The sequence below is a fragment of the Oryctolagus cuniculus genome, chromosome 10 (assembly GCF_964237555.1).
Source record: "Oryctolagus cuniculus chromosome 10, mOryCun1.1, whole genome shotgun sequence".
In the NCBI taxonomy this organism is placed as follows: domain Eukaryota; kingdom Metazoa; phylum Chordata; class Mammalia; order Lagomorpha; family Leporidae; genus Oryctolagus; species Oryctolagus cuniculus.
The window spans coordinates 105,742,063-105,766,343 of NC_091441.1; the positions used below are offsets into that span (position 1 = coordinate 105,742,063).

At 52.7% G+C, this 24,281-nt stretch overlaps 1 protein-coding gene across 6 annotated transcripts in view; it reads right to left on the bottom strand.

Moving 5' to 3' along the window:
- The window catches only part of TRAK1 (trafficking kinesin protein 1), a 193,291-nt gene that overhangs the window by 113,790 nt on the left and 55,220 nt on the right, over nucleotides 1–24,281 (bottom strand). For 4 of the 6 annotated variants that reach the window (XM_051851810.2, XM_051851809.2, XM_051851819.2 and 1 more), the window contains exon 1: nucleotides 4,493–4,799. In XM_051851810.2, the coding sequence (XP_051707770.1) occupies nucleotides 4,493–4,577 (85 nt within the window). In that variant the 5' untranslated portion in view covers nucleotides 4,578–4,799. Of the gene's footprint in view, nucleotides 1–4,492; nucleotides 4,800–8,442; nucleotides 8,740–24,281 lie in introns of those variants that run through there. The other 2 variants (XM_070050990.1, XM_070050991.1) reach the window with 1 other exon arrangement.

A 24,281-nucleotide genomic window follows, 5' to 3' on the forward strand; every position in this document is an offset into this window, starting at 1 on the left:
GGCTTGAGAGTCTGCGATCCAGGTACCAGCAGATTCCGGACTGGGCGAGGGCCCCTTCTGGGTTCGTGGATGGCACCTTCTGACCGTGTCCTCACGTCGCAGAAGGCGAGCAGGGTCTCTCTGGTCTCTTTTAACCCTGTCCACAATAGAACAACCTCCCGGACACCCTGTCTGCCAATGCCATCACACTGGTGATGAGTTTCTAACATTCAGATTTGGGGGAAGACACAAATGGTCAGACCATGGCAGGATTTAAAAAAAAAAACAAGTGAATGAAGGTGATGCAAACACTGGGATCCCATGAGGCTTTTTTTTTTTTTTTTTTTTTGCCAGGCAGAATTAGACATTGAGAGAGAGAGAGACAGAGAGAGAGAGAGAGTTATAGACAGTGAGAGACAGAGAAAGGTCTTCCTTCCATTGGTTCACTCCCCTAATGGTTGCCACAGCCGGCAATGCGCCAATCCAAAGTCAGGAGCCAGGTACTTCCTCCTGGCCTCCCATGTGGGTGCAGGGACCCAAGCACTTGGGCCATCCTCTGCTGACCTGCCGGGCCAAAGCAGAGAGCTGGACTGGAAGAGGAGAAACTGGGACTAGAACCCAGGGTGCCAGCGCCGCAGGCGGAGGATTAGCCAAGTGAGCCACGGTGCCGGCCAAGGCTATTCTTAAAAGTTAACTGAGATTACTTGTACTATGAATAATCATTTAATGTAATATACTATTGTCTTTAGAAAAAAATGCAGATTAGGATAGATGGGACAGCCCTGTTTTTGCTTCTTTTTTTTTCTAGAAAAATAAGATGTGCATAAAAACTTATTGGACGATTTTTTATTCCTGTCCACCGTATGGACAGGAATAAGAGCTGTTCTGCCCTGGCTATTTGGTACAACTGTAGGTTTTACCACTCGACTACACTATTTTTCAATCACTTAAAACCTCAGTTAAATGAACATAGTAAAAAAGAAAAATAAACAAACAAACGTGTAGTGAGGGAAGTTAACAGGGCCAGATCACATGGCTGTGTCAGAACCCCAGGACCCCGGCCTCACAGCAGAGCCCAATGCCGCCTCGCTCAGCTGGGGGTGACGCCAGTGCTCACCTTGCAGGCTTGGGCCAGGGCCAAAAGGAACGGTGGGAGTGGCACTGGGGAGCCTGCCGGGCACCGTCAGGGCTTGTGATGCTTGTTTGTATGCCAAGAAATTTGGTCAGACCAGACTTTGGGTATGTCTGTGCAGGTGTCTAGGGTGGGGCGAAGGTAACATGAGACAGGGTCACGCAGCAGAGCGGCCGCCCCCCCACCCGCCAAGTGGAGGGGCTGGGCCCCCTCCGACCGTCCAGGCACCACACAAAGGCTGACCTCACCCAGGGCTTCCTAGCTGCAGGCTGGCCGTTCTCTGCCTTCCTCCTAAAACACAGGCTCTCTCCCAGCCTCAGCTCCGTAGACCGGGGGTGGGGCACCACAACACCGGTGCCCCTGGGTCTCTTGGGTCTCGCCCACCGCAAACTGGAGCCGACTCAGCCTCGGCAGCCCAGCGATCCCATTCCTTATAATAAAACCTCCCTCACGAGCAGCTCCAAAACACTCGTGGAAAATGCCTCTTCTTTTCCATTTTCCACAGACTCGGAAACACTCCCTGGGCATCCCCTTGGCTCTGTTTCTAGGGAGAACTCTAATCCGGGATTCCTGGAATTCAGGATCGATCTAGTTACAGACTCTCAGTGCACGGTCCTTTCCGCTTTATTCACGCACGTGCTTGAATGTTCACAGGGAGACAGGCAGAGAACACAGGTGCAAAGTCCCTTTGTGAGTGCCAGAGTCTCTGCCGAACTCGTGACCTGGCACGCACCCAATCCCGCTGGGTCCTGCCCCCGGCGCACCTGGCACGCCCCTCAGTCTCATCCCTGGTCCCCACAGCAGATCTCAGCTGAGCAAGAAGTGGGTGCTGAGGGCTGAGCCCCCTGTCAGCCACCTGCGCTCTTCTATTCTAATTCATTGTGCAAAGTGTAGGATACATTAAGAACTTGCTTCAAAAGCAGAAATAAAAGCAATTAGGATAAAAAATATATCAAGCGCCCGAAAACTAGAAATCACAACAATCTTACTGATCCACTAAAAAAAAAAAAAAAAAAAAACTTTTCAAGCTTTTCATTTGAAAGGCAGTGAGACAGAGACAGAGAGAGACAGAGTTCTTCCATCTGCTAGCTCACTTTCCAAATGCCCACAACAGCCAGGGCTGGGCCACACTGAAGCCAGGCGCCAGGAACTCCATCCAGATCTCCCACCTGGGTAGCAGGGGCCTGCTGCCTCCCAGAGGGAGCACTGGCAGGAAACTGGAGTGGGAAGCGGACCCAGGACTCAGGCACTGTGGAACCCGGCAGGTGTCCCTAACAGCGCCTTAACCGCTGCACTGAACACCCACCCCTTATTGATGCATTTCAACTAAGTTTTACAACTCGTGTCAAAAATAAATCCTGTGTGTTAGCTATTCTTCCCACTTGTCTAATGCTGAGGAACTAAAAGGAGGGAAGATCAGCTGGTCACCCCAGAAATAACTTACGGCATTTTTATAAGGTGAGGGTGGCTGTTTCTGAAAAATTAAGTGTTAGTTCTGGAAACCAACATAATAGGGCTTCCTCCCACATTCAGAGGCAAAAGCAAGCCAGCTGTTAAATGGAAGATCCCACTGATGGAAGGAGTCAAAAAAAAAAAAAAAGCCTCTAAATTACAAACCCAAAATACTCGTAATTCCCTAGATTCTAATTTACATTTTCTGACTCTGTCCGAGAAGGGACAGTTCACTCTCCATTTTCCACATTAAGTAACATTTAGCTTACATTTTTTTTTTTTTTGCATGGAAAATGCATTTACAAAATGATACTGGGGGCGGCCAAGATGCCTGCGACCTGTACCCAGCCCCAGCTCCTGCCGCCGGCTTCCTGCTGATGCAGACCCAGGGAGGCAGCAGTGCCGGCTCAGTGACTGGGTTCCTGCCGCTCCCCCTGGGGAATTGGGACTAAGCTTCCAGCTCCAGGCTTTGGCTCCTGCCACACCTTTAGGTTCAGCATTTGAGGAATGAATCAGCAGATGGGAGCGCTCTCTCTCTTTAAATTTTAAAAAAAATAGACACTGGGCAGAAATGATACAACCTGAAATTTAATGAAAGTGTGCAAGAACCCCGGGATGTTTTTAGGATCCAAAACTTCAAGCCTGGAGGCTTACGCTGGTGAACAGCAAAGGAACAAACTGTGGAATGGGGGCGCTGAGGTACAGGGCACTCCTGCCAAGGTTGTGCCCCTACAATCTGCTTCACCCTGGCCATTCTCACCGAGCTGACAGCCAATGGATCACTGCCCACACCAGCGCTCGCTGACGGACCCCAGCCGTGAACACAAGCCCCAGCAAGCAGCTGGCTCTGGGCACATGCTGGTTCAACACGTACATCACCGACCTGTGCACGTTTAAAGCGTCTTACTCGGGGGTGGCATTGTGGCAAGGCGGGTAAAGCTGCCACCTACAATGCCTGCGTCCCAAGTACTGGCTGCTCCACTGCCCACCCAGGTTCCCTGCTGATGACCTGGGAAAGCAGCGGGAAGACAGCCCCAGCGCTTGAGCCCCTGCACCCACACAGGAGACCCGGAGGAAGCTCTTGACTTTGGTCTGGTCCAGCCTTGGTCATTGCAGTCATTTGGGGAGTGAATCAGCAGATGGAAAATCAATTGATCAATCTTTCCCTATCTGTAACTCTGGTTTTCAAATAAATAAATAAATCTTTTTTTAAAAAGACTCAATAAACTTTTTTTTTTTTAAGACTGAATAAAACTTTTCTGTCTTCAGACTTACAACTGACTGGAACAGGACAAAAACTGCTTATACCTCTTAGGAATTCACTGTTTTTTTGACCCAGATAGCCATGGGGACAGAACCGGGATGGGTCACGGACTCCAATCAGTTTCAAGGAAGCGGGAAGAGATGCCCAGGGGGGCGAGTCGGCACAGAAGCCACCGCCAGCTCTCCATCGGCCGCTCGTTCGGTGCAGAAAACGAAGACGGTAAGGGTGGAAGGGGTGGGGAGGAGGGAGGCAGACACTGTCTCGCTGTGTCCTTTGCCCTTTGAAAAATTCCCTGCTGACCAGAGACCCCAGGCCCAAAGAAACCAGAACAGAGGCAGAGGACTGGAAACATGGCAGGGCTGGGGAGGCCACGGGTGGGAGTGGAAGAGACTTAGAGACCCTGTCTGGGGTCTGCAAAGTGCCCTGAAGGGGAAGGGGTGGCAGCCCTATGCTTGCACACTGCTGGGGCCGCTGGCCTCCTCTGCGCCCAGACAAGAGCGCAGCCTCCAAAGCCCCCCTGCTCTGCCTGTCAATCATTCAGTATTACAGTTTCCCCACCAAACAGTCATGGAAAACCTGCCAGCAGCACAGAGCACACGCGCGAGAGGTCCACTCTCCCGTGGCCTTTCTCCTTCCCGGCAGGCACACCCGGCAAGCAGACTTACCACGCGCGTGGGTCCCGAAGAGCTGGCCGAGTCCTGGCAGACACGGGGCCCCGGCGGGCTGCCCAATGTGAACCCCCAAGGCCATGTGCACCCAGTGGCAGACTCCAAGGCCAGTGGGAGAGAGGAGAGGTCCTCCCGGCCGGCCTGGCCACCCTCCCGGGCTCGTCAGCAGTGCTCTGTGTTGGCCTGTTGGGGCAAATCCTAGGACTCTGAGCTGCCCTGGGAGCACAGGGGCTTACGTAACCGCAGGCAGCCTGGGAACTCTATCGGCTCATCTTGTTCAACCGCCCCAGACAGCAAATGACGCACCCAAAAAGGTGACACCCCTGGGTTAGGGTGGCTGGGGGGGGGGGGTGGCATGGGAAGAGGCAGGGCCTTGGCAGAGAAGAGGGGGCAGGCAGCTCTGCTTAGGAATTGAAGTGAACAAACGGCCTGCTGTTCCCCGCAGGGCTCACGGGGACCCGGGGGCGGGGGCATTCACCAGGAGCTGCCAGCCAAGTGGTGTCCCGGGATCCCGGGAGTGCACAGGCGCGTTCCCGGGGACACGCGAGGCTGCCCCCAAGGCTTCTCCTGCTGCGTGCCTCCCTCTCAGGGCCCACCTCGCACGGCGTTCGGCTTTCGTCTGAGCAACTGTGACACCTCCAGCTGCCCCACAGCATCAGCGCTGCCAGGGGCTGTGTTTCACTCCTGTTCCCCCTGCACGAGAGCACAGAGCCCCGCCTCGCAGCTGTCGTCCCGTGCTCACCACAGACATCCCAGCGAGGAACCTGAGCAGCCCTGGCCCCACTGGGGCCCTGAGGGTCGGCGTCGCAGCCTGGTCTGTCACGTTCAGACAAAGGGGACACGACTTTAACAGTCTGGATGTGTCCTGTCCTTGGTGCATACTGATGCCACTGGGAGTCCAAGGGGTCAGTTCGCACCGCTGCACAAACAGAGCTACAGTTTGGACACCACCTCCTTCAGGAAGCCTTCCTGGCACGCCCCCCCATCCCGTCCTCTCCAAGACTCAGCCAGGCACCCTTCTTGGTACCTCCCGTGTGCCCATCCTCCTCACTGCACTCACCAGGTCACCTGTCCCCTTGCTCTTCTACTAGACTGCACTCTCAGGTGGTGGGGAACACACAGACCTGGATGCAACTCCCGCCACCCAGGCAATTGCAGAAGCTTCTGGGTCTTGATTTCTCGCCTGCAGAAAGGGGATGATGGGCCGGCACCGTGGCTCACTAGGCTAATCCTCCACCTTGCGGCGCCAGCACACTGGGTTCTAGTCCCGGTCGGGGCGCCGGATTCTGTCCCGGTTGCCCCTCTTCCAGGCCAGCTCTCTGCTGTGGCCCGGGAGTGCAGTGGAGGATGGCCCAAGTACTTGGGCCCTGCACCCCATGGGAGACCAGGAGAAGTACCTGGCTCCTGCCATCGGATCAGCGCGGTGTGCCGGCCGCGGCGGCCATTGGAGGGCGAACCAACGGCAAAGGAAGACCTTTCTCTCTGTCTCTCTCTCACTGTCCACTCTGCCTGTCAAAAAAAAAAAAAGAAAGAAAGAAAGAAAGAAAGAAAGGGGATGATGACACCCACCTCCACGGGGCCGCAGTGCTGAGAAATAGTGATGTATTCACCCTAGAAAGATTCACTGGGCCCTGGGCACAGGCAGGAGCTCTTTCAGTCTCGGGCTTTCAGGGGTACATAAGACATAAAGGAGTTCATGTTCTACTGCATGTGTGGCCGAGGAAATACAGACATGCAGGGGCTCAGGGGATGGTTAGATCTGGGGGAAAAAAGAAAGCGGGGCAGGAAGACAGGGAAGGATGCAGGTGGAGCACTCTCTCTGAGGTTGATGGCAACCTTGATGAAATGCCTCTGGGGAGAAGAGGGGAGGGGGCCACCAGGACATCTCGGGTTAATAGGTGACTCAGGCCTAAGGGCAGCAGCAGGAACAAAGGGCGTGTGGCGTGGGCCCAGGGGATACAGTCGGTAGTCAGCAGGGGAGCCCCTTCGCACAGACCCTGAGAGGCCACTGGAAGGCGGGAGCCCACTGGAGGTTTGGAGGTGAATCAAAGCATCGGACATTGTACCGACAAAACCCATCTTTGTGGCTGAGTGGGGAACAGATTGCTTGGATGTGGCGGGGTGGGGGGAGCAGCAGGTGCCCCCCTAGAGAGGCCACTGCAATCCTCAAGGTGTGATAGGGAACATTCTGCAGAATCCCAAACTCGGACCAGGGAGCCTACTGCAGAGCCACAAGAAACGGTCAAACCCTGGCCAAGCTCTTGAAGAGGGGGCTGGCAGGCTCTTGGCAACCCGGGCGTGAAGGCAAAGACGGCGGTCAAAAACACCCAGGAGGAGTTTGGCCTGGGCCACCCAAGCAATGCAAGCACCATTCACAAAGACGCAAGGGACCCAAGCAAGGCAGCTGCAGGGGGAGATGGGAGCAGGTGAATGGCCTGCCTGGCATCAAGTGGCGAACGTGGAAGTGGAGTGAGCAGGAGGCCCAGCCAGAGGACAGACACTGCAGAGCAGCCAGGACATGGGCAGAGCTGAACATCTCAGTGCTGGGTGAGGTGAGGTCGCCTGGTGCCTGGGCCCACGCAGGACAACCAAGGTCAGAAGGGCCAAGCCCCAGGCCATCCAGAGTTCCCAGGGCTGGGAGAAGAGGAGCAGCAGCCACGGAGACAGAAGGACTGGGAGAGCCGGGGCGGCCCAGAAACCTGTTTCCAGGAGAAAGGAGAGGCCAACAGGGTCAGCATCTGCAGGCAAAGACAAAGACACAGAGGACAGACCCCCGGGCTGCAGCAGGTCTTCAGCGTTGCAGGTGCTGTTTGCAGTGGACTTGGGAGAGCAGAAGAGGGAGTGGAGTAAGCCAACGGAGACACGGGGCACTGGGCTGCGGGAGGATGCAGAGCCGAGAAGGATTCTGTTTCAGTACCTCTGGGGGCAAGCAAGAAAGATCCGTGAATGACGGGACGTGGATGACGCAGAGAGAGGGGACACGTGGTGAAATGTGTCTTGGGGCAGCAGGCGGACAAGAGCAGGGCTCGGTGCCCACACGGTGGCCAGCATGTGGCCAATCTGAGGGAGCAGAGCAAAGATGTGCAGGCCCAGTACAGTGCCAGCTCAGGCTGGGCTCCCAGGCCTGTTCCACACTCCTCTGCAGCCAAGGAACATCTGAGACACAGGAAGCCCTCAAAGCCTAACTGGGAACACACAACCACGAGGCCTTATGGGAAGCAAATCTGCACGTTTCAGACCCTCATTGGGCATTACTTCAGAAAGAAGGACAAAAGCAAAAAACTGCAATCGCAAACTCAAAAGGCATCAACTTTCTAGAAGAATGCAATGCGATTTAACCGAGACGTTGCTCCCTGCTGCTGTTCCACATGCCGCTCTCCCCAGCCTCTCTTCCGAGCCCTCTCCTGCAGCGGCTGCAAGCACCTGTCTCTCCAGGATCCCCTGGGAAAAGAGCTCAGCGGGAGATGCAGTACAACGCTCCTGCACAGCAGAGGTGGCCCTGGGTGCGAGGGGCTCGTCCTGCTCCTGGGACACCAGGAAGGTGGCACTGACGCAGGGATCAGGAAGAACCGAGGGCTGCAGCTCCTAATGCAGCATCAAGGCCACTGATGCTGCATGTCCCTGCCACCGCACCCACCTGGTGACTGACCCTAAGGCTCGGAAAGAGGAGGAAGAGACCACACTACACCAGGCATCTGCTGTGGGCCATGCCTGTGGCTCAGGGTCCAACGTCCTCATCGGCAACCTTCACGATGATCCTAGGGAGGGCTGTCTACATGTCAGACAGGGTTCGTGACTGACCCAGTCATTGTTGCAGAGCAGGTGCTAGCTGGGAGGCCTCTGAATCCCGGACCCTCTTGTACTTCAGTGATCCCAATGCGCGCACCTCTCCCACCTTCACTGACGGCAACCTCCCTCCCTCCCCGGCAGAGAGAGGACCCCCATACCTGTAATGGTGCAGGCATCTCGGTACCCTCTGTAGCTGGGAGCATCTTCCACAGCCTCGCTTATGTAGTGTTCCTCAGGGAGGCCTGGGCTGCAGGCTAGGACTGCATGGCTGCAAGTCTCCGAAGGGGGCACGGAGCTGGCCAAAGTGTCGTCGCGCGGAGCTGTGGCGTCCAGCTTGGCAGGTTTCACGGGGAGGTGCCCACTGCCATCAGGGGCCCCGCTGCCGGAGTCTGGGGCAGTCGGGCAGATGGGCCCCGGGAGGTCTGGTGCACCAGCAGGGACTGCTCACGGGGAACCTGCAGGAAAACCCAGACAGAGGGGTTAATTACAGCCAGAATCCCTGGAACACAAAGCCTCCAACAGGACGGGGTTCACACTGCAAAGTTCACTAAGTGCTTCCCAAGTCAAGGCATTGCCAATCATAGTCCTCAGGTTCAACAGAAGAAATGCAGGAAAGTCCATTCAACTTTGCAGGATGGATGGAGACCAAAACGTGGAGCCCCTGGCTTCGTCCACTCACTGAAGCCTGCCTGGAAGCAGCTATGAGCAAAGACACAAGTGACCACGGCTGCAATGATGAGCCCTAACCTGGAACAAGGACATCCAGGGAGCCAGGCCACCACTGTATGCGTGGGAACAGCCACGCGTGCATGTTCCGAACGAGACACAAATGGATATGTTGCTGTGGGATTAACTTACAGTGAGGTGACGATGATCTGTAAACTGAATTAGGTAACAAGTGATTTTTTTTTTTTTTTTTTTGACAGGCAGAGTGGACAGTGAGAGAGAGAGAGAGACAGAGAGAAAGGTCTTCCTCTGCCGTTGTTTCACCCTCCAATGGCCGCCACGGCCGGCGCGCTGCGGCCAGCGCACTGCGCTGATCCGATGGCAGGAGCCAGGTGCTTCTCCTGGTCTCCCATGGGGTGCAGGGCCCAAGCACTTGGGCCATCCTCCACTGCACTCCCTGGCCACAGCAGAGAGCTGGCCTGGAAGAGGGGCAACCGGGACAGAATCCGGTGCCCCGACCGGAACTAGAACCCGGTGTGCCGGCGCCGCAAGGTGGAGGATTAGCCTAGTGAGCCGCGGTGCCGGCCAACAAGTGATGTTTCTCTTCAGCCCTTCCAACCGTGATATGTTCTCGGCTCTCTAAGAACTTTAAGGTCTATTCCCCTACACTGAAGTTACAGTGAGAAATAAGGGGACTCTTGAAAAATCTGATGAAAATTACAGACCTTACTTCCAAAAACCACACACAGTTTCAGGGGTTCTGGCGGAGCTGAGGTCTAGACCCTTGGGGCCATTGCAGCAACAGGGGCCTAAGCAGGAGACTCACAGCCCTGTCTAAAATCTGACTGAGGGGTCTGCATTGTGGCTCAGCAGGTTAAGCCAGCCACCTGTGACACTGGCATCCCATAAGAGCGCTGGTCGAGAGCCAGCTGCTCCGCTCCCTGCTAATGCCCCTGGGAACGCAGCGGAAGATGGCTCAAGTGGTCAAGGTGGGAGACCCGGATGGACTTCCAGGTTTCTGGCTTCAGTATGACCCAGTCCTGGCCATGGCGGCCATTTAGGGAGTGAATCAGTGGATGGAAGATCTCTCTCTATTTCTCTCTCTTTGTGTGTAGTTTTGCCTTTCAATTAAATCAAGTCTGTTTTTAAAAAATCTGAGATTTTTTTCCCCAGAAAATTGTAGGAAAAGGGATGGTATATGGTACAGGCTCCACTCCACTCCCAAATAGTAAGCCTACAGGCAGTAACTTCAAACATTTCAGGAAGGCGCTGCTGCCTTAGAAGTCAAACTTGCCTTCAAGGTCAGCCCAGCCCACCTCCATGCCCACAGCAGGTGTGTGTGCACACACCCAGCAAACAATGTCAAGCAGAGGCTTAATGAATCAGGCAGGAAGCAAGAGATCTCAAAGTGCGGACTGAGAACCCCTGGGGTACCCTGAGCCTGGCTCAAAGGGTCTACAGAGTCAAAACTGTTTCCTGGAGCAGGTCTTGTGACATGGAACAGGTCTGGTTCAGCCGAAGTTTGCAATGCCAGCATCCCATATCTGAGTACCAGTGTGAATCCTGGCTGCTCTGTTTCTGGATCCAGCTTCCTACTGATGCACCCTCAGAGGCAGCAGGTGATGGCTGAAGTGCTTAGGTCCCTGCCACCCACAGGGGAGACCCAGATGGAGTCCCTGGCTCCCGGCTTTGGCCTGGTGCAGGCCCGACTATCGCAGGCATTTGGGGAATGAATCAGCAGATGGAAAATCTCTCTTCCTCTGTGTGTGGGTAAGCACACATATGACACGCTGCCTTTCAAGTAGATGAAAAAAATAAACACCTTTTACAAAACTATTTCACTCCCATTCTTCTACTGATCTACAGTAGAATTTCCCAGAGGCTGCAGGATGGGTGATGAGGCCATTACCCTTAAGGCTAAGTAACAGGATGTGTGCTTCCGTAACCATATGGCTTAAAGGCTTGTACCTTAAATCCAAATAACAACCTATATGCTCAATACAACCCATATTTTAAAAAAACACTCAGTGGGATATTCAGTAATTTTGAGAGAACCTATGATCAAAAAGAAAAAGAGACTCACTGTGGTAACAAATGATGAGCTATGGTGATTACAAGGAGATGTGGCACAGCCTTGAATCTTTGTCATTGCTCCTCAAGGAGGGTTTGTCAAAGTACAACCAAGAATTCCTATTAAATGAAGTTGGCTCAGGGGATAAGTGTCCTACCCTCATAACACAGACAAAATAAGTATCAAATTGGGGGGAGGGCACCTGAAACGCCGGCATTCCATAAGGGTGGCGGTTCAAGTCCCAGCTGCTCCACTTCCAATCCAGCTCCCTGCTATGGCCTGGGAAAGCAGTAGAAGGTGGCCCAAGTCCTTGGGCCCCTGCACCCGTGTGGGAGACTGGGAGGAAGCACCTGGCTCCTGGTTCCTGCCTTTGGATCGGCGCAACTCCATCCATTGCGGCCCTTTGGGGAGTGAACCAGCAAATGAAGGACCTCTCTCTATATATATGTCTTTCCCTCTGTCTGTAACTCTACCCTTCAAATAAATAAATTAACCTTAAAAAATATATATCCAATGGGAGAGGGGGTGGGGAAGCCTGCAGGTCCCTGGTGCAAAGGGAAAGGTGTGAGAAGCACCTTGGACGCCTCAGCAATTTCTGCAAGACCGTAAATAGATGAATCCGGGTTGTCTCAGCTCCTCAGTGGTTCAAATACAGACAAAACGACAAAGCCACCGACAAGCGAGAGGCCCTGGGCAATACCCAAAACCACCTGGGTGGCAGAGGCCGGGGAGGGCGGGGTGCTGGAGGAGAAGCCCTCCAGAAGGTGGGAGACGCAGCCAGCGAGCCAGGACGGAACTGTTCAGGGTGACGCCAAGGGGAGCTGCCTGTCTTTCGCCTCTCAGGGGGCCACTGGGGGCTTCTCCTGGGACGGTCCAGTTCTGATTCCTGGTCTGGAGGCTGCCGTGCTGGCTGCAAACCATGCAACGATCCACCAACTTGGCTCTGCGACTCATCCCTTGCTTACATGTATGCTTGAGCAGAGTAGACAACAGACCCATGGGTGCACACATGGAATCTGGGAACCGGCTTGCAAACTCTTGACACTGAGAAGATGAAGAGATGCACTCAGGAGAGCGCCTGAAAAAGAGGTGTGGATGCAAGGGAACAGAGCTGAAAACACGCTGGACTGGAATGGATGCCTAGAGCGAAGACTTGCACTTTTAAACCAAAAGCCTCTACCGCAGGACCCAGACAGAATTAATGAAACGGACTCCTAGATATAACCTAGTGTGGAGTTTAAATCCTGAAGATATCTAGACACAGACAAAAATGTAACGACACAAAGACTGGGGACAAAAAGGCATCTCATATGTCTAAATGTGATGCCAGTGCTTTGTCGAAGACAGTCCTCAGGAACTGGAGTGAAAAGTTTTTAAGAACTCTATACCCAATTAAGATGCTTTCATACACAAAGACAACAAACAGTGCCAGATATGCTGAAACCTGAAGACCCCCTTTTAAAATTATTTATCTGAAAGGCAGAGAAACAGAGGGAGAGAGGGAAAGACCAAGAGAAGGAGAGAAGAAGGGGAGGTTGGAGCAGGGGAGATGGAGAGAGGGAGGGGAGGGAGAGGGGCAGTGGGAGGAGGAGAGGGAGAGGGAAGGGAGAGAGGGAAAGGAAAGAGGGAGAGGGAGAGGGAGAGGGAGAGGGAGAGGGAGAGGGAGAGGGAGAGGGAAAGGAGAGAGGGAAAGGAGAGAGGGAGAGGGAGAGAGAGATTCCATCTACTGGTTTATTCCCCAAATGGCTGCAACAGCCAGGTCAGTGCAAAGCTAGGAACCAGGAACTCCACCTACATCTCTTACATGAGTGGCAGAAGCCCAAGTACTTGGGCCACCTTGCGTTGCTCTCCTAGGTGCATTAAGGAAGCTAGATTGGAAGTGGAACAGCCAGGACTCCAACCAGCACTCCAACACCGGATGTGGCACAAGCCCAGCCCCGGAAGACCCCTTTCACACTTCTGGAGAGCGCCAGGTGTGACCACGTCTCACGGGATCTCGGGAACACATCAACATAATAAAACTCAAAGGTGAGGAAAACATGGTAAAGTAAAAATGGCAGTGAAATCAACTAGGAATATCTAAAATTAAAGACTACATAATGCATGCGATTCACAAACCTAAAGCAAAAAGCCCAGAATAAAGGACATAGACTCCCTGAACACTTTTTAAAGGAACCTCAATAAAGGTCCCTTACCAGGTGAGATTTCGTATTAAACAGTTGTAATAAGGCTCAGTGAATACGGCAAGTGTTTTAGGAAACTCAGAGTCTCATTATGCTTTCCTGGAGCAGGGTAGGGAGAACAAATCCCAAAGGACAGCCTGGCAAAATGTCCGTGGCTCTTTGGCCTCAGTAGGTACAGACCAAGCTGATCACAGGGAACACATAGCCCTAAGATGTAATGGCACAGGACTGTGGCAGCTATGGAGAAGTTCAACAGTGCCACCTTGGATAGAAGGTTCCGGAGCAGGTACAAATTTGTCACAGGGGCAGAGAGAGAGAGAAGGTAATTACACAGATCTCAAAAGGTTCTAAATGCATTAACGAACCAAACCCTCCATTCAAACCTTCTTTATCCTTACGTGTTCTATGTGATTCATATACAATAGTTCAAAATACTTTCTCCCTTTGCAGAATGCAACTGTTCTGAAAGCAAAGTTTCATTTAAATCAACGTTGTTTTTCTTTTTAACGTTCTATAATGTGAAGATTTCTCAAAGGGGATTCGACCATGGGTTATGTAACTTTTGCCTTCATTTCTGGGTGGCCTGTATCTTGATCATTTATCCCTAAGTGCTACTGCTTCTCCTAACAGAAGCTTTGTTTCCATTTATAGATGTCGCACATTTAGCACAGAAACATATCGCTACAATGCTTCAGTCACTCTTCCCTTCCAGGACTCCCTGTGGATACCAAAATCAGGATGCTAATTTGAGAGGCAGACAGACAGACACAAAGAGAGCTCCCACCCTCTAATTCACTCCCCAAAATGCCCACAATGGCCAGGCCTGGGCCAGTTATTGAAGCCAGAAGTCAGGAACACATTCCAGGTCTCCCACATGGGTGGCAGGGACCCAATTACTTGAGTCATCCCTACTGCTTCCCAGGGTTTGCATTAGTAGGAAACTGGAGTCAGAACTCAAACCCAGGCAACTCTGATGACAGACGTGGGCATCTGAGCCATTAGGCCAAATGCTCATCCCTTCAGTCCTTGAAACAAGATGGCATAATATTCGCTTATAACCTCGCATAGAATACATCCCCCCATACCCTTCAGATCATCTCTACATGATCTAGATGTTAAACTGTACAGTCTACGGAATGATGACAAGAAAGGTCATCTGTGCACGCTCAGTACTGATGCAACCATCACAGGCCTAACTCCATACAACACGAATGCAAAGCGGGCCAGGCTCAAACCTGGCGTGTCGAGAGAGGCAGAGACCTGTACGAGGGCAGAGGCCGCGCGTCACTTCCACAGCACCACTTCCAAGCAGTCTGGTGCCTGATCGGCAGGAAATTTAAGATTCGATTTTTGGAACTTTTGGGAAATTTTTTCCCCCCGATCTGGGGTTGGTTGAATGAGCAGACGTGGGACCCAGGGATGTGCAGGGGCTGACTGTTTTAAGTCCTTTCTGAAACACCAACTTTTGGAGGCATCAGCAAATGCTCACTCGGGCTCACAAGGGAACACGGGCCACAGCTCAAGTCCACAGGGCACTCTGGAAGTGCGGCAACTGGCAAAGCCATTCGGAAGCTCGAGGGGCCCTTCTTGAAATTTTAAAACAAACAAAAAAACCCAAAAACCAAGTTTTTTGCCCATTAAAATCAAGTGAGAAATAGCCTGGATTTTTATCCACAGAGAAGCAGTTCTAAATTACAGCAAACTATGGAGTTCTTCTAAATAAGATGATCCCTGTAAGATACTGACCCTCTGCCTGGTCCACAGGAAGTTCTCAAAACCATCACTACCACCACCTGTACACAGTCCCTGTAGCACAGGCACCTGCCGTGTGGTGTGCACTCTGGGACAAGCCTCTCCCCACCACACACAAGCCCCAGGCTCTGTCCTCCTATCCCTACTTGTCAGCTCCTAACACGATGCAAGGCTGTCCTGGCACACGGTGGGCACTAAGTAAATGTCAGCAGGACACACAATACAAGAAGTGAATGAATGACTGAATGAAGGGGCCTTGACCCAAATGACCTTGAGGATCCCTGGAAGCTAGGAAGCTATGATTTTGGAATCCGTAACAGAAGGCAATGGGGCTAAACTCCTCCATTACCCACTGCTCACCGAGAACAGGGAGAACCTGCCTGGCACACTTCTGAAGTGTTCCACGAATGGGAATCACAGCTGGCTCCAATTTAACCTCTCTTCCCCTTCCCAATACAGACCAGTACACACCGGCTGGGATTCGTGGTCAAACGTGCAAGATAAACCATCCAACAGTGGGGACCAGGAAGACTCAGGTGTCAATCACTGGAAAGCAGCTCAGCAAAGCTTCCACCAGTTTCAGCCTGAAGAAACAGCTGTGCTGTGTGCCCTGCGGAGGACCCAGGAACTGAGAGGGAGGGGTGACTGCCCTTCTCCCAGGTGTGAGGTAGCTGTGAAGGACCCTGAGGATTCAAACCTCATTCCACCACAGCGTGGATCAGCACCGTGACTCACGCTGCATTTTCTGCTGAGATCTCATGATCTCTCAGAACTCAAAGGGGCAGAAAGAAGTGCAGCCAGGCATCCCACTGGGCTCACAAGACTAAAGCAGCAAGAGGCTGCCCAGCACGCAGCCCCCCACAACGTCAAGGCTTCATTTGGGGAGGAGGAGAGAGCTGTGGGCCCTGGGCTTTCTGGCTGCTGAGACCCATGGCATGTTCCTACAGGTCCCTGAGCCTGGTTTCCTCCTCTGTGGGACAATAATACCCACACCCACACCTCTCAAATTATTGGATCGGTAACACGGACACAAACAAAGCACCTGGCACACAGCCTGGCACGCATGCCTGAGAACATGGGATTAGCAGGCATGTCCTTTGGTGCAAACCTATCTTGAAATTCAGGCATATGAAAGGTCTTCAGAGAGTTCATGAAAAATGCATATTATTAAAATGATGCATGAATTTCAATTTTTTGCGCCAAAATAAACTTATCTTTTAATTCCACTTTTCACAAACTCTTTGTAGTACCCTAACAGGAGCCACCTTCCTCGACCCTAAATGTTCCTACAATCACACAACTGAGAACCGGGTCTTCCACAAGAGCAAACAACGTCTCTAAAGTGGTGACCACCAACGCCCACCTTCGCCGAGAGCTCAGTGTGTGCCAGCCCCTGCGTCAAGTGCTTTGGAAGCTCTAACTTCTACTACACACCACCAGCACCTCCCCACTAGCCAGGTAGTGTTACCGGCCTTATTTGACAGCCAAGGAAAATAATGCCCAGAGAGGCCCAGTAACTTTCCAAAGGCCACGGAGCCAGCCACAGGGGGAACACAGCTCAGAAAGGGCTCAGGGCAGCTCGGTGGTTGCCGTGTCTTTTGTCTTCCCCCTACTTAGCAGGCACAGGTGCTTCTGAGGCTTCATGCGGGTTCAGCAGCAAGGCAACGGTGGCCGCAGCAAACCCTGGCACAGCCAGCCAAAGGCTTCTCTGAGACAGAGCTGAAAGCGAGTCTTGAATTTACTGAGGGCTGCCTGGGGAGGCTGCAGGAGGGCAGGGATCAGTGAGAAATTCCACAAGCTGGTCAGTTTCTTAGCCAAAGAGGTTCAGGGCAAAGAAGTAGGACAGAGTCCACACGGGGGCTGGGAGAATTCTCCTGCCTTGCGCCTGGAGCCCTTGGCCCAGGTTCCTGGCTTCATCCTTCTTCTCAATGCCACGGTCAATGACGGCAGCCCTCAGGTTGTCGGAGTACTTGACACGCTGCTCAAGTTTACTGCAGTCTGTTGCCGAACTTGAAGTTGCTGACAAAGTACATGCGTAAGTTCCTAAGATTTTCTCTTCCTCTACTGTGCGAGTTTTGTGGCTCAGAATCTGCACTAAACCCGAGAAAGCAGTGTGACACTGAAGAGAGGGTGTCACTGCTCTGAGCCCAGCTCCCCCATCTGGAAAAGGAAGGGACTGAGCCAGCTCTCCGTGCTGCCTGCCAGCTACGGTGCTCCATGGGCTGCAGGAGACGGCAGGTGGAATCACAGGTGGGCTTCTACCTCCAGGTCAGCCCTTCTTGACTCTCCCTTGTGCTGTGAGCATGAGACCACTGCCACCTGTTCCCAACCATCTCTCTCTCTCTCTCTCTCTCTCTCTCTCTCTCACACACACACACACACACCTAGCAGGAGACCCAAGTGGCACAAAGCAGACAGAGTTGCCCTTTGTGTGCACAAATCACCTACTCCCGAAGGGGTGAAAAGGGAGCTTCCTCCAGGACAAAGTCAGAGGCAGTGAAGAAAACATCAGAACCACAGCTCCAGGTGGGAGGCCCAGCAGGTGCTAAGGAGACACCAATCCTCTCGCTTGGAGCAGCAGGTGTCTGAGCGCTCAAAGTTTCCTCCTTAAGGGCAGAGCCATCGGATACACCTGCGGTCTATGATTTTACTCAGCAACCTGAACAAACAGGTCCAAGAAAGCAAACAATTTCCAACAGAGACAAGCTGTGCGGCAGGACTGTGGGTTGTCTCTAGCCTAGATTTCACAGCGGCGTGACATAACACCCATGCATCAACTCACAGGTCCACGGGTTAGAAATCCACCATGGCTCTCTCACCAGGCTGCAGTCCAGGTGTCGGCAGAGTGTGTTCCTTACTGGAGGCTCTGGAAAGCTCTGCAGTCCACACTGACTCGGGTTGTTGGCTGAACTCAGCTCCCTGGGGTTGCAGGACTGAAGGACTCCTTTCTGGGGCTGCCTGCTGGGGCTGGCCTGTGTTCCTTGAGGCTGCCCGCATTCCTTCCACACCTTCCATGAGCTCCTCCAAGTCTCCCTGTGGTCCCTGCATGTGGCCTCATCCCCCAACCAGCAAAGCTGTGCTGCATCTTCTCGGCCTGGAACTCCCATGACTTCCTCTTTTGCCATGGCATCTTTCTTTCTAGCCCCTGGACAGCAGAACCTAGATGGGCACTTGACTGAAAAGCAGGGGAGGGCAATCTTCATGGGACAACTCCGGAATTCTGCCTCCCATGGGGGACTTGGGTTTTGCAGGCCCAGTCCTCCTTAGGTTCCCTGTGCTGTGCTAAGCCCAGGGAGAAAGCAAATCAGAGTCACCTCACAGCCTTTCGGCCCCAGAGGAAGATGATTCAGATCCTACACTGGGACCAGACAGGCATGGATTTAATCTATAGCCTTTGGACAGGCTCTGAGATGTTGCTCGTCCACAGAATGTGGGTGTGCCATCACCTGCTTGTCGAGTTGTTGGAAGAGGAGGTGGCGGGCCAGGCCTGGGCCCCAGGGATCACAGGCATTTCATAGCTGTACAGGCAATGGAGGCATTCAACACCTTGTTCCTACCTTAGGAACAATCACCTGGGATGGCCAGCGACCCTACAGGCTGTGAATGATCCTAAAGGAAATCCATCATTTAAAACTGGCGAGGGAGTAGGGGGGCAAGGAGGTGGTGCAAGCACTGCACAGCGGGTTTGGTTGTTGCTTGGGATGGCCGCATCCCTCATCATGGTTCCACTTGGAGAGGCAGCTGCTCTGCTTCCTAGGAAACAGCAGATGATGGCTCAAGCATTTGAGCCTGCGCTGCCCACGTGGGACACCCAGATGGAGTTCCTGGCTCCAGGATTTGGCCTGGTCCAGCCCTGGCTGTTACAGGTATTTGGAATTTGGGAAGCAGAGCAGTGAATGGAAAACTGCTCGCTTGCTCGCTCTCACTCTCTCTCTCTCTTTCTCAGTTGTTCTACCTCTCAAGTAGATTTTAAAAAAATTACAAAAAAATAAAAAAATAAAATCAAGGTGGGCCCTCTAGGATCTTGGCTCTCATCTGAGGCCACCTTGTTCATGAAGGTCCCAACTTGTATCAGTTGAGACTGACACAAGGGCCCCCCATTCTGTGGACAGGGCAACCTGGCGTCTTGCTATCTGGTAGCTACTTCTCTGAGTCAAATGCCACCTGCTTAGAAGGTGAGGAGAACAGGATGTGTTATGTGAAAACACAGACAGTGCCAGCACTCCTGTAATTGCACAATGAGCCACAGGCCTGGCCCTGTACTTGGTCATTTGTACACATGACCTTGCTTAAGGCTCACAACCTATAAGGTAATATCAGCATTCACTTATTATAGAAGAGGAAATGGGATAAACAAACAGAGGCTGAATAACTCGCTAGGGGTTGAGCTTAGCTTTGAATGGCTCCAAAGACGCTGTTTGCTCTACTACAGCTGTGAGTAACGGTGTGCTTAAAGGAGCTCACAGTCCAGTGGGAAATCAGACACTCCCTGTGATCCTTGACAACGAACCATGCTCCCACATCTGTCCACCGGGTCTTAAAATAACCCTCTTGCCAGGACAGGTGCAAAGCAAACATGACAAAGACCCCACTGAGACAGCTCAAGTCCACAGGAGAAATATGTACCCACTCTGCAGGCAGCTCAAAGATGGGATCTGGGGCCACGCCACACAGCGGGCGGATGACAGGTGACCACGCAGGTCTGTTCACTCTCTACTCCTCCATTTGTCACTCTCTCATCTCACTGGATCTTCCTGGCACTCCCATCTGTCCAGGCCAGCTCCTCACATGGCTAAGCAGTGGGGAATGTCCATGTCAAAGCTGAACAGCTGGGTGAAGAAGAGACAAGTTGCAGGTTGGCAGCGGTGGCACGGGGTAGGGGGAGGGAGCAAGGCTGCCCAGAAGTTGCCAAGGGCCGTGCAGGTCACCCATACCATGCAGGGCACCGCAGGCTTGCACGCTTGCGATGCCATTTCCTGCCCTTCATGTAACTCTAAAGACTGGCAGAACCATACTTGTTTTGTGAGGCAGGGGTTGAGGAGAGGCTTGGGGAGAGGTCAGGCATCTTGCTCGAAGTCTCAGCCCCAGTCGTGGCAGAAGCAGGACTGGGAAGCGTTCTCACTGCCGCAAATTTGCAGTTCCTACAACACCACACTGCGGAGGCAGGAGCATCTTGGGAGAGGGCATGAGTGACCACCCACAGGATGAGAGAGACCTGCAGGAGCCCACACAGGCAACTGCAGCCAGAACGGTGGAGCAGGGCCAGGCATCTGACCCAGGGGCTAAAACAAGGGTCAGGATGCCGGAGTCCACATCAGAGTGTCTGGGTTCAAGTCCCGGCTCCGGCTCCCGACTGCAGCTTCCTGCCACTGCACACCCTGGGAGGCAGCAGTGACGAGGGCTCAAGTAATCAAGCTCCTGCCACCCACATGGGAGACCTGGATTGAGCGCCCAGCACCCAACCTCAGCTCGGCCCAGCCCTGGCTGTTCTGGGCATCTGGGGGGAGTGAACCAACAGATGAGAGCTCTCTCTACCTCTCTGTGTCTCAGAAAAATAAAAATAAAAAAACGGTAGGGGGAGCAGCATCCACTCATAAGCCTACATCATCTTTCTCTGGCTCTGGAACAAGGGAAGCCCCTAAAACGGCAACAACAACCTCTCCAAGCAAATTTCCTCAACTTGGAGCAACTGGAGAAAAATGACTGTGACCCAAGTGAGTTCCAGAATCCAGGCCCCCTCTCATTTCTAAACCTTGCAAGGAAACCGGAAGCAAACCACCACCCCACCCCACCCCGCGCACATCTCTTCCTCCCCCCCTCCCCCCAAGCACAGGCGCTGCACCAGAGAATGCCTATGACGTCAGGGCAAACCCATGTAATAGATCCAGGTCTCGTGAGTGAAAACTGCTACCATGTGACCCAAACGCCAGGCCATGCTGCCTTCTGGAAGCCCACCCCTGTGTCCCAGAACAAGGAAGAACAAGAGAACAAAAATACAGCACTCGCCGACGACCTTACGTAACAGGGGCCCCCTGGTCCCTCTCACAGGCGGCAGATTTATCAGACGCCATAAATAGCTCCATCTCCTGCCAAAGGAGACAGAGCTGAGCCGCAGAGCCGGCTGAAGCCGCCCCTCCTCTCCCGTCCGCAATGGAACCTTTACATGCCTTCCAGCACCACGAGAGTTCAGTGAGACCAGCTGGCCTGGGCCCAGGGCAGACACGCATCGCCTGGAAGCCCCCAACAGCTGGGCAGGGCGTTGCAAACTTGGCCGTTGCCCCTGAAGAGGCAGCGCCTCCAGGCAGTGCACCCGTCTGCAGGGGGCTTCCCTAGTGTATCGGGCCAACTGGTTGGTCTGCTGGACAAAGAGTGGCCTCTGTGGATATTTAATCCCGCCAGTCATGGGGCACAAGGCCAGCCTGATGGGCAGCAGGCCGGGCGAGGGAGGTTCTTGGAGGAGCATCACGGTGGTATATTCCATGCTTCTCTGTGAGCCCCGATCAGAAACCCAGAAACTGCAGCCGGCTCTCCCACATTCCCAGGGCTCCAGGAGGAGGCTGGCCAGAGCCTGGGAGGGTGGCAGGAGGGGTATTTTCATCCCAAAGCCCTGTGGCATGGCTCACTGGAAAAATCCCTGAGCTTCTAAGCCAGAAAGCTATTGCTGCAAGCGCAACACTTGCCTTGCAGCCCCTACTTGCTTGTGCTGCCGCTCTGTGTGGCCACAGGGTCAAGAAAGCAAGGCCAGCGGAGCACAGGGGGCCTCACCTGCCCTCCCCACAGACAGGCCTGAATTACTAACAAGCCTCGCCCAGCCTAAAACAGTGGCTGCCAGCTGCCACACTCCCAGATAAAGTGAATGCAATAACCAGAGCGAGGAGGCCCAGGGGCAGGAGAGGAAGAGAGCAGTTCTCAGTCCGGGCCCCTCCTTGGGGGCCGACTTTCACCACACTCACTCCCTGAGGAGCTCGGCTTTTAAAAAACTCACAAGGACTCCAACCAGCGGAAGAATGCTGCCGGCTGCACATACTGCAAGTGACCAACCATGTGCCATGCCAGGCCTGGCCTGGGGGTGGTACCCCAAGGGGGAGGGCCTGCACCAACCTCAGGGCTGCTGTGGAGCCTGCATCATCACCCTCCTGAAGCCCCCGGTGGGAAAACCAAGGCTGCACGTACCCTTGCAGAGACCTAAGTACCCAGAGGGGAGGCTGATATTGAACTCAAGCCTGTTTAATACCACAGCACACACAAAAACGCCAATAAACACAGAAGGCAAACATCAGTGTACTTCACTGTACCCTTCTTTTATAATTTATACAGATGTGAAATTTTTCAGAAAAAGTTGAGACATAAAAAGAACAACCCTACACACAAAAAAACTCTAAAGACCATGAGATAATTGTCCATTTCAAGATCAAATGTAATAATTCATGAAGATCTTTTCGCACCAAAAAAAAGTTAAAATCCATAATGAAAATACTTTTTGTTAAATTACTTTTTATTTTAAATGTGACTTTTTATTATCAAAAATTAATTTAAAATGTTTTCAGGGAAAAGTATCACTAGTAATCAAAGAAATTAATTAAAACAAGTATAAAATGCCATGCTGTTCCCTATCAAATAAGCATTTCTTTGTCCTACTTAAGGAGGACACCTGTGGAGCTGACAAGGGTGCAGATGATGACCTCACACACATCGAGGAACATGCATGAAAAGCAAGTACACGTCTCCAATTATTATTATTTTTTTTTGACAGGCAGAGTGGACAGTGAGAGAGAGAGACAGAGAGAAAGGTCTTCCTTTGCCGTTGGTTCACCCTCCAATGGCCGCCACAGCCGGCGCGCTGTGGCCAGCACACCGCGCTGATCCAAAGGCAGGAGTCAGGTGCTTCTCCTGGTCTCCCATGGGGTGCAGGGCCCAAGCACTTGGGCCATCCTCCACTGCACTCCCTGGCCACAGCAGAGGGCTGGCCTGGAAGAGGGGCAACCGGGACAGAATCCGGCGCCCTGACCGGGACTAGAACCCCGTGTGCCGGCACCGCTAGGCAGAGGATTAGCCTGTTGAGCCACGGTGCCGGCCTCCAATTATTTTCTAAGAAAAGCCATCATCATTACAGACATTTAACGTTCCTCTTCTCGGCATCTGTATGACAGCTAGCACGTGGAAGAGGACAATGTTCCTGATACAAATCTCCACCAAATAAGGCATGGCCATCCACACAACGCCTCTGCACAATTCTCACCACAGCGTCATTTCCAAGGGCAGAGAAGCACACGGTGGCCAAGAAGAGATGCCCTGGTTAGATGAAGCAGGGAAATGGCGGGTGCAGAATTCGGTACAAGCAGAGTAACCCTCTTCCAAAATGCTGGGGATTGGAGTATTATTATAGATTTAGGATTTTTCTGGATTCTGGAATACTTGCATATAAATAATTGTATATCTTAAGATAGAGACCCAAGTCTAAACACGAAACGTATTTATGTTTCATATACACCTTCCACACACAGCCTGGAGGTCATTTTATACTTCAATGATTTGACTGCAACACGAGGTCAGACGTGCAATTTTCCACTGTGGCATCCTGTTGGCATTCAACATGTTTTTGGATTCTTGGAGTACTTTGAATTTCAAATTTTTGTGCTAGGGAAGCTCCACTCCTGTGTCTACTTCAGTAACAAGGGAACATACACAAATGCGGCTACAGCACTTGCTGTAGAAGCTCGTCGTCACAGAAGAGCACCGTTGGATCTCTGTGTCCTCCAGCAGGTACTCAGAGTGGGAGAGGCTCAGTGCCACCCACACCTTCGCAACAGCCTGGAGAGGAGTACATTTCCTAACCCTGACCACACAGGCAATTCTGCTACAAGCTCCACCCCTTCAGGGTAAGACAGGGAGTGACAGTGGTGCAAGCTAAAGTCAGTTAACCCTTACAACCCTTGGTCCCTCTATAAAGTGGGAAGTACTGGGTTGTTTTAAGGGTTGAGTGAGATGATTCACTAAAGTACATTCTAAGTGCTCTAAGCATACACTAAGTGCTCAATCAATGACAGCTCTGCGGTTTCCTCCCAAATAACTCTCCTGCTGGGGAAACAGGGATTCCTCATCACACCCGTGCCTCCAACCAGGCTACAAACTTCAACCCAGGTGTACAGTGTGCAAGCAGAGACTGGCCGAGACAAAGACATACGTCTAGGCGTTGGGTTCACTGCTGTGTCCTTAGCGCCTGGACATAGTACAACCCAGCGTGTAGAATGAATTCAAGGACACGCCTTTTTATGTCCAAACCTGCTGCACCAACCAACCCATTTGTCTTTACGACTACGTGACA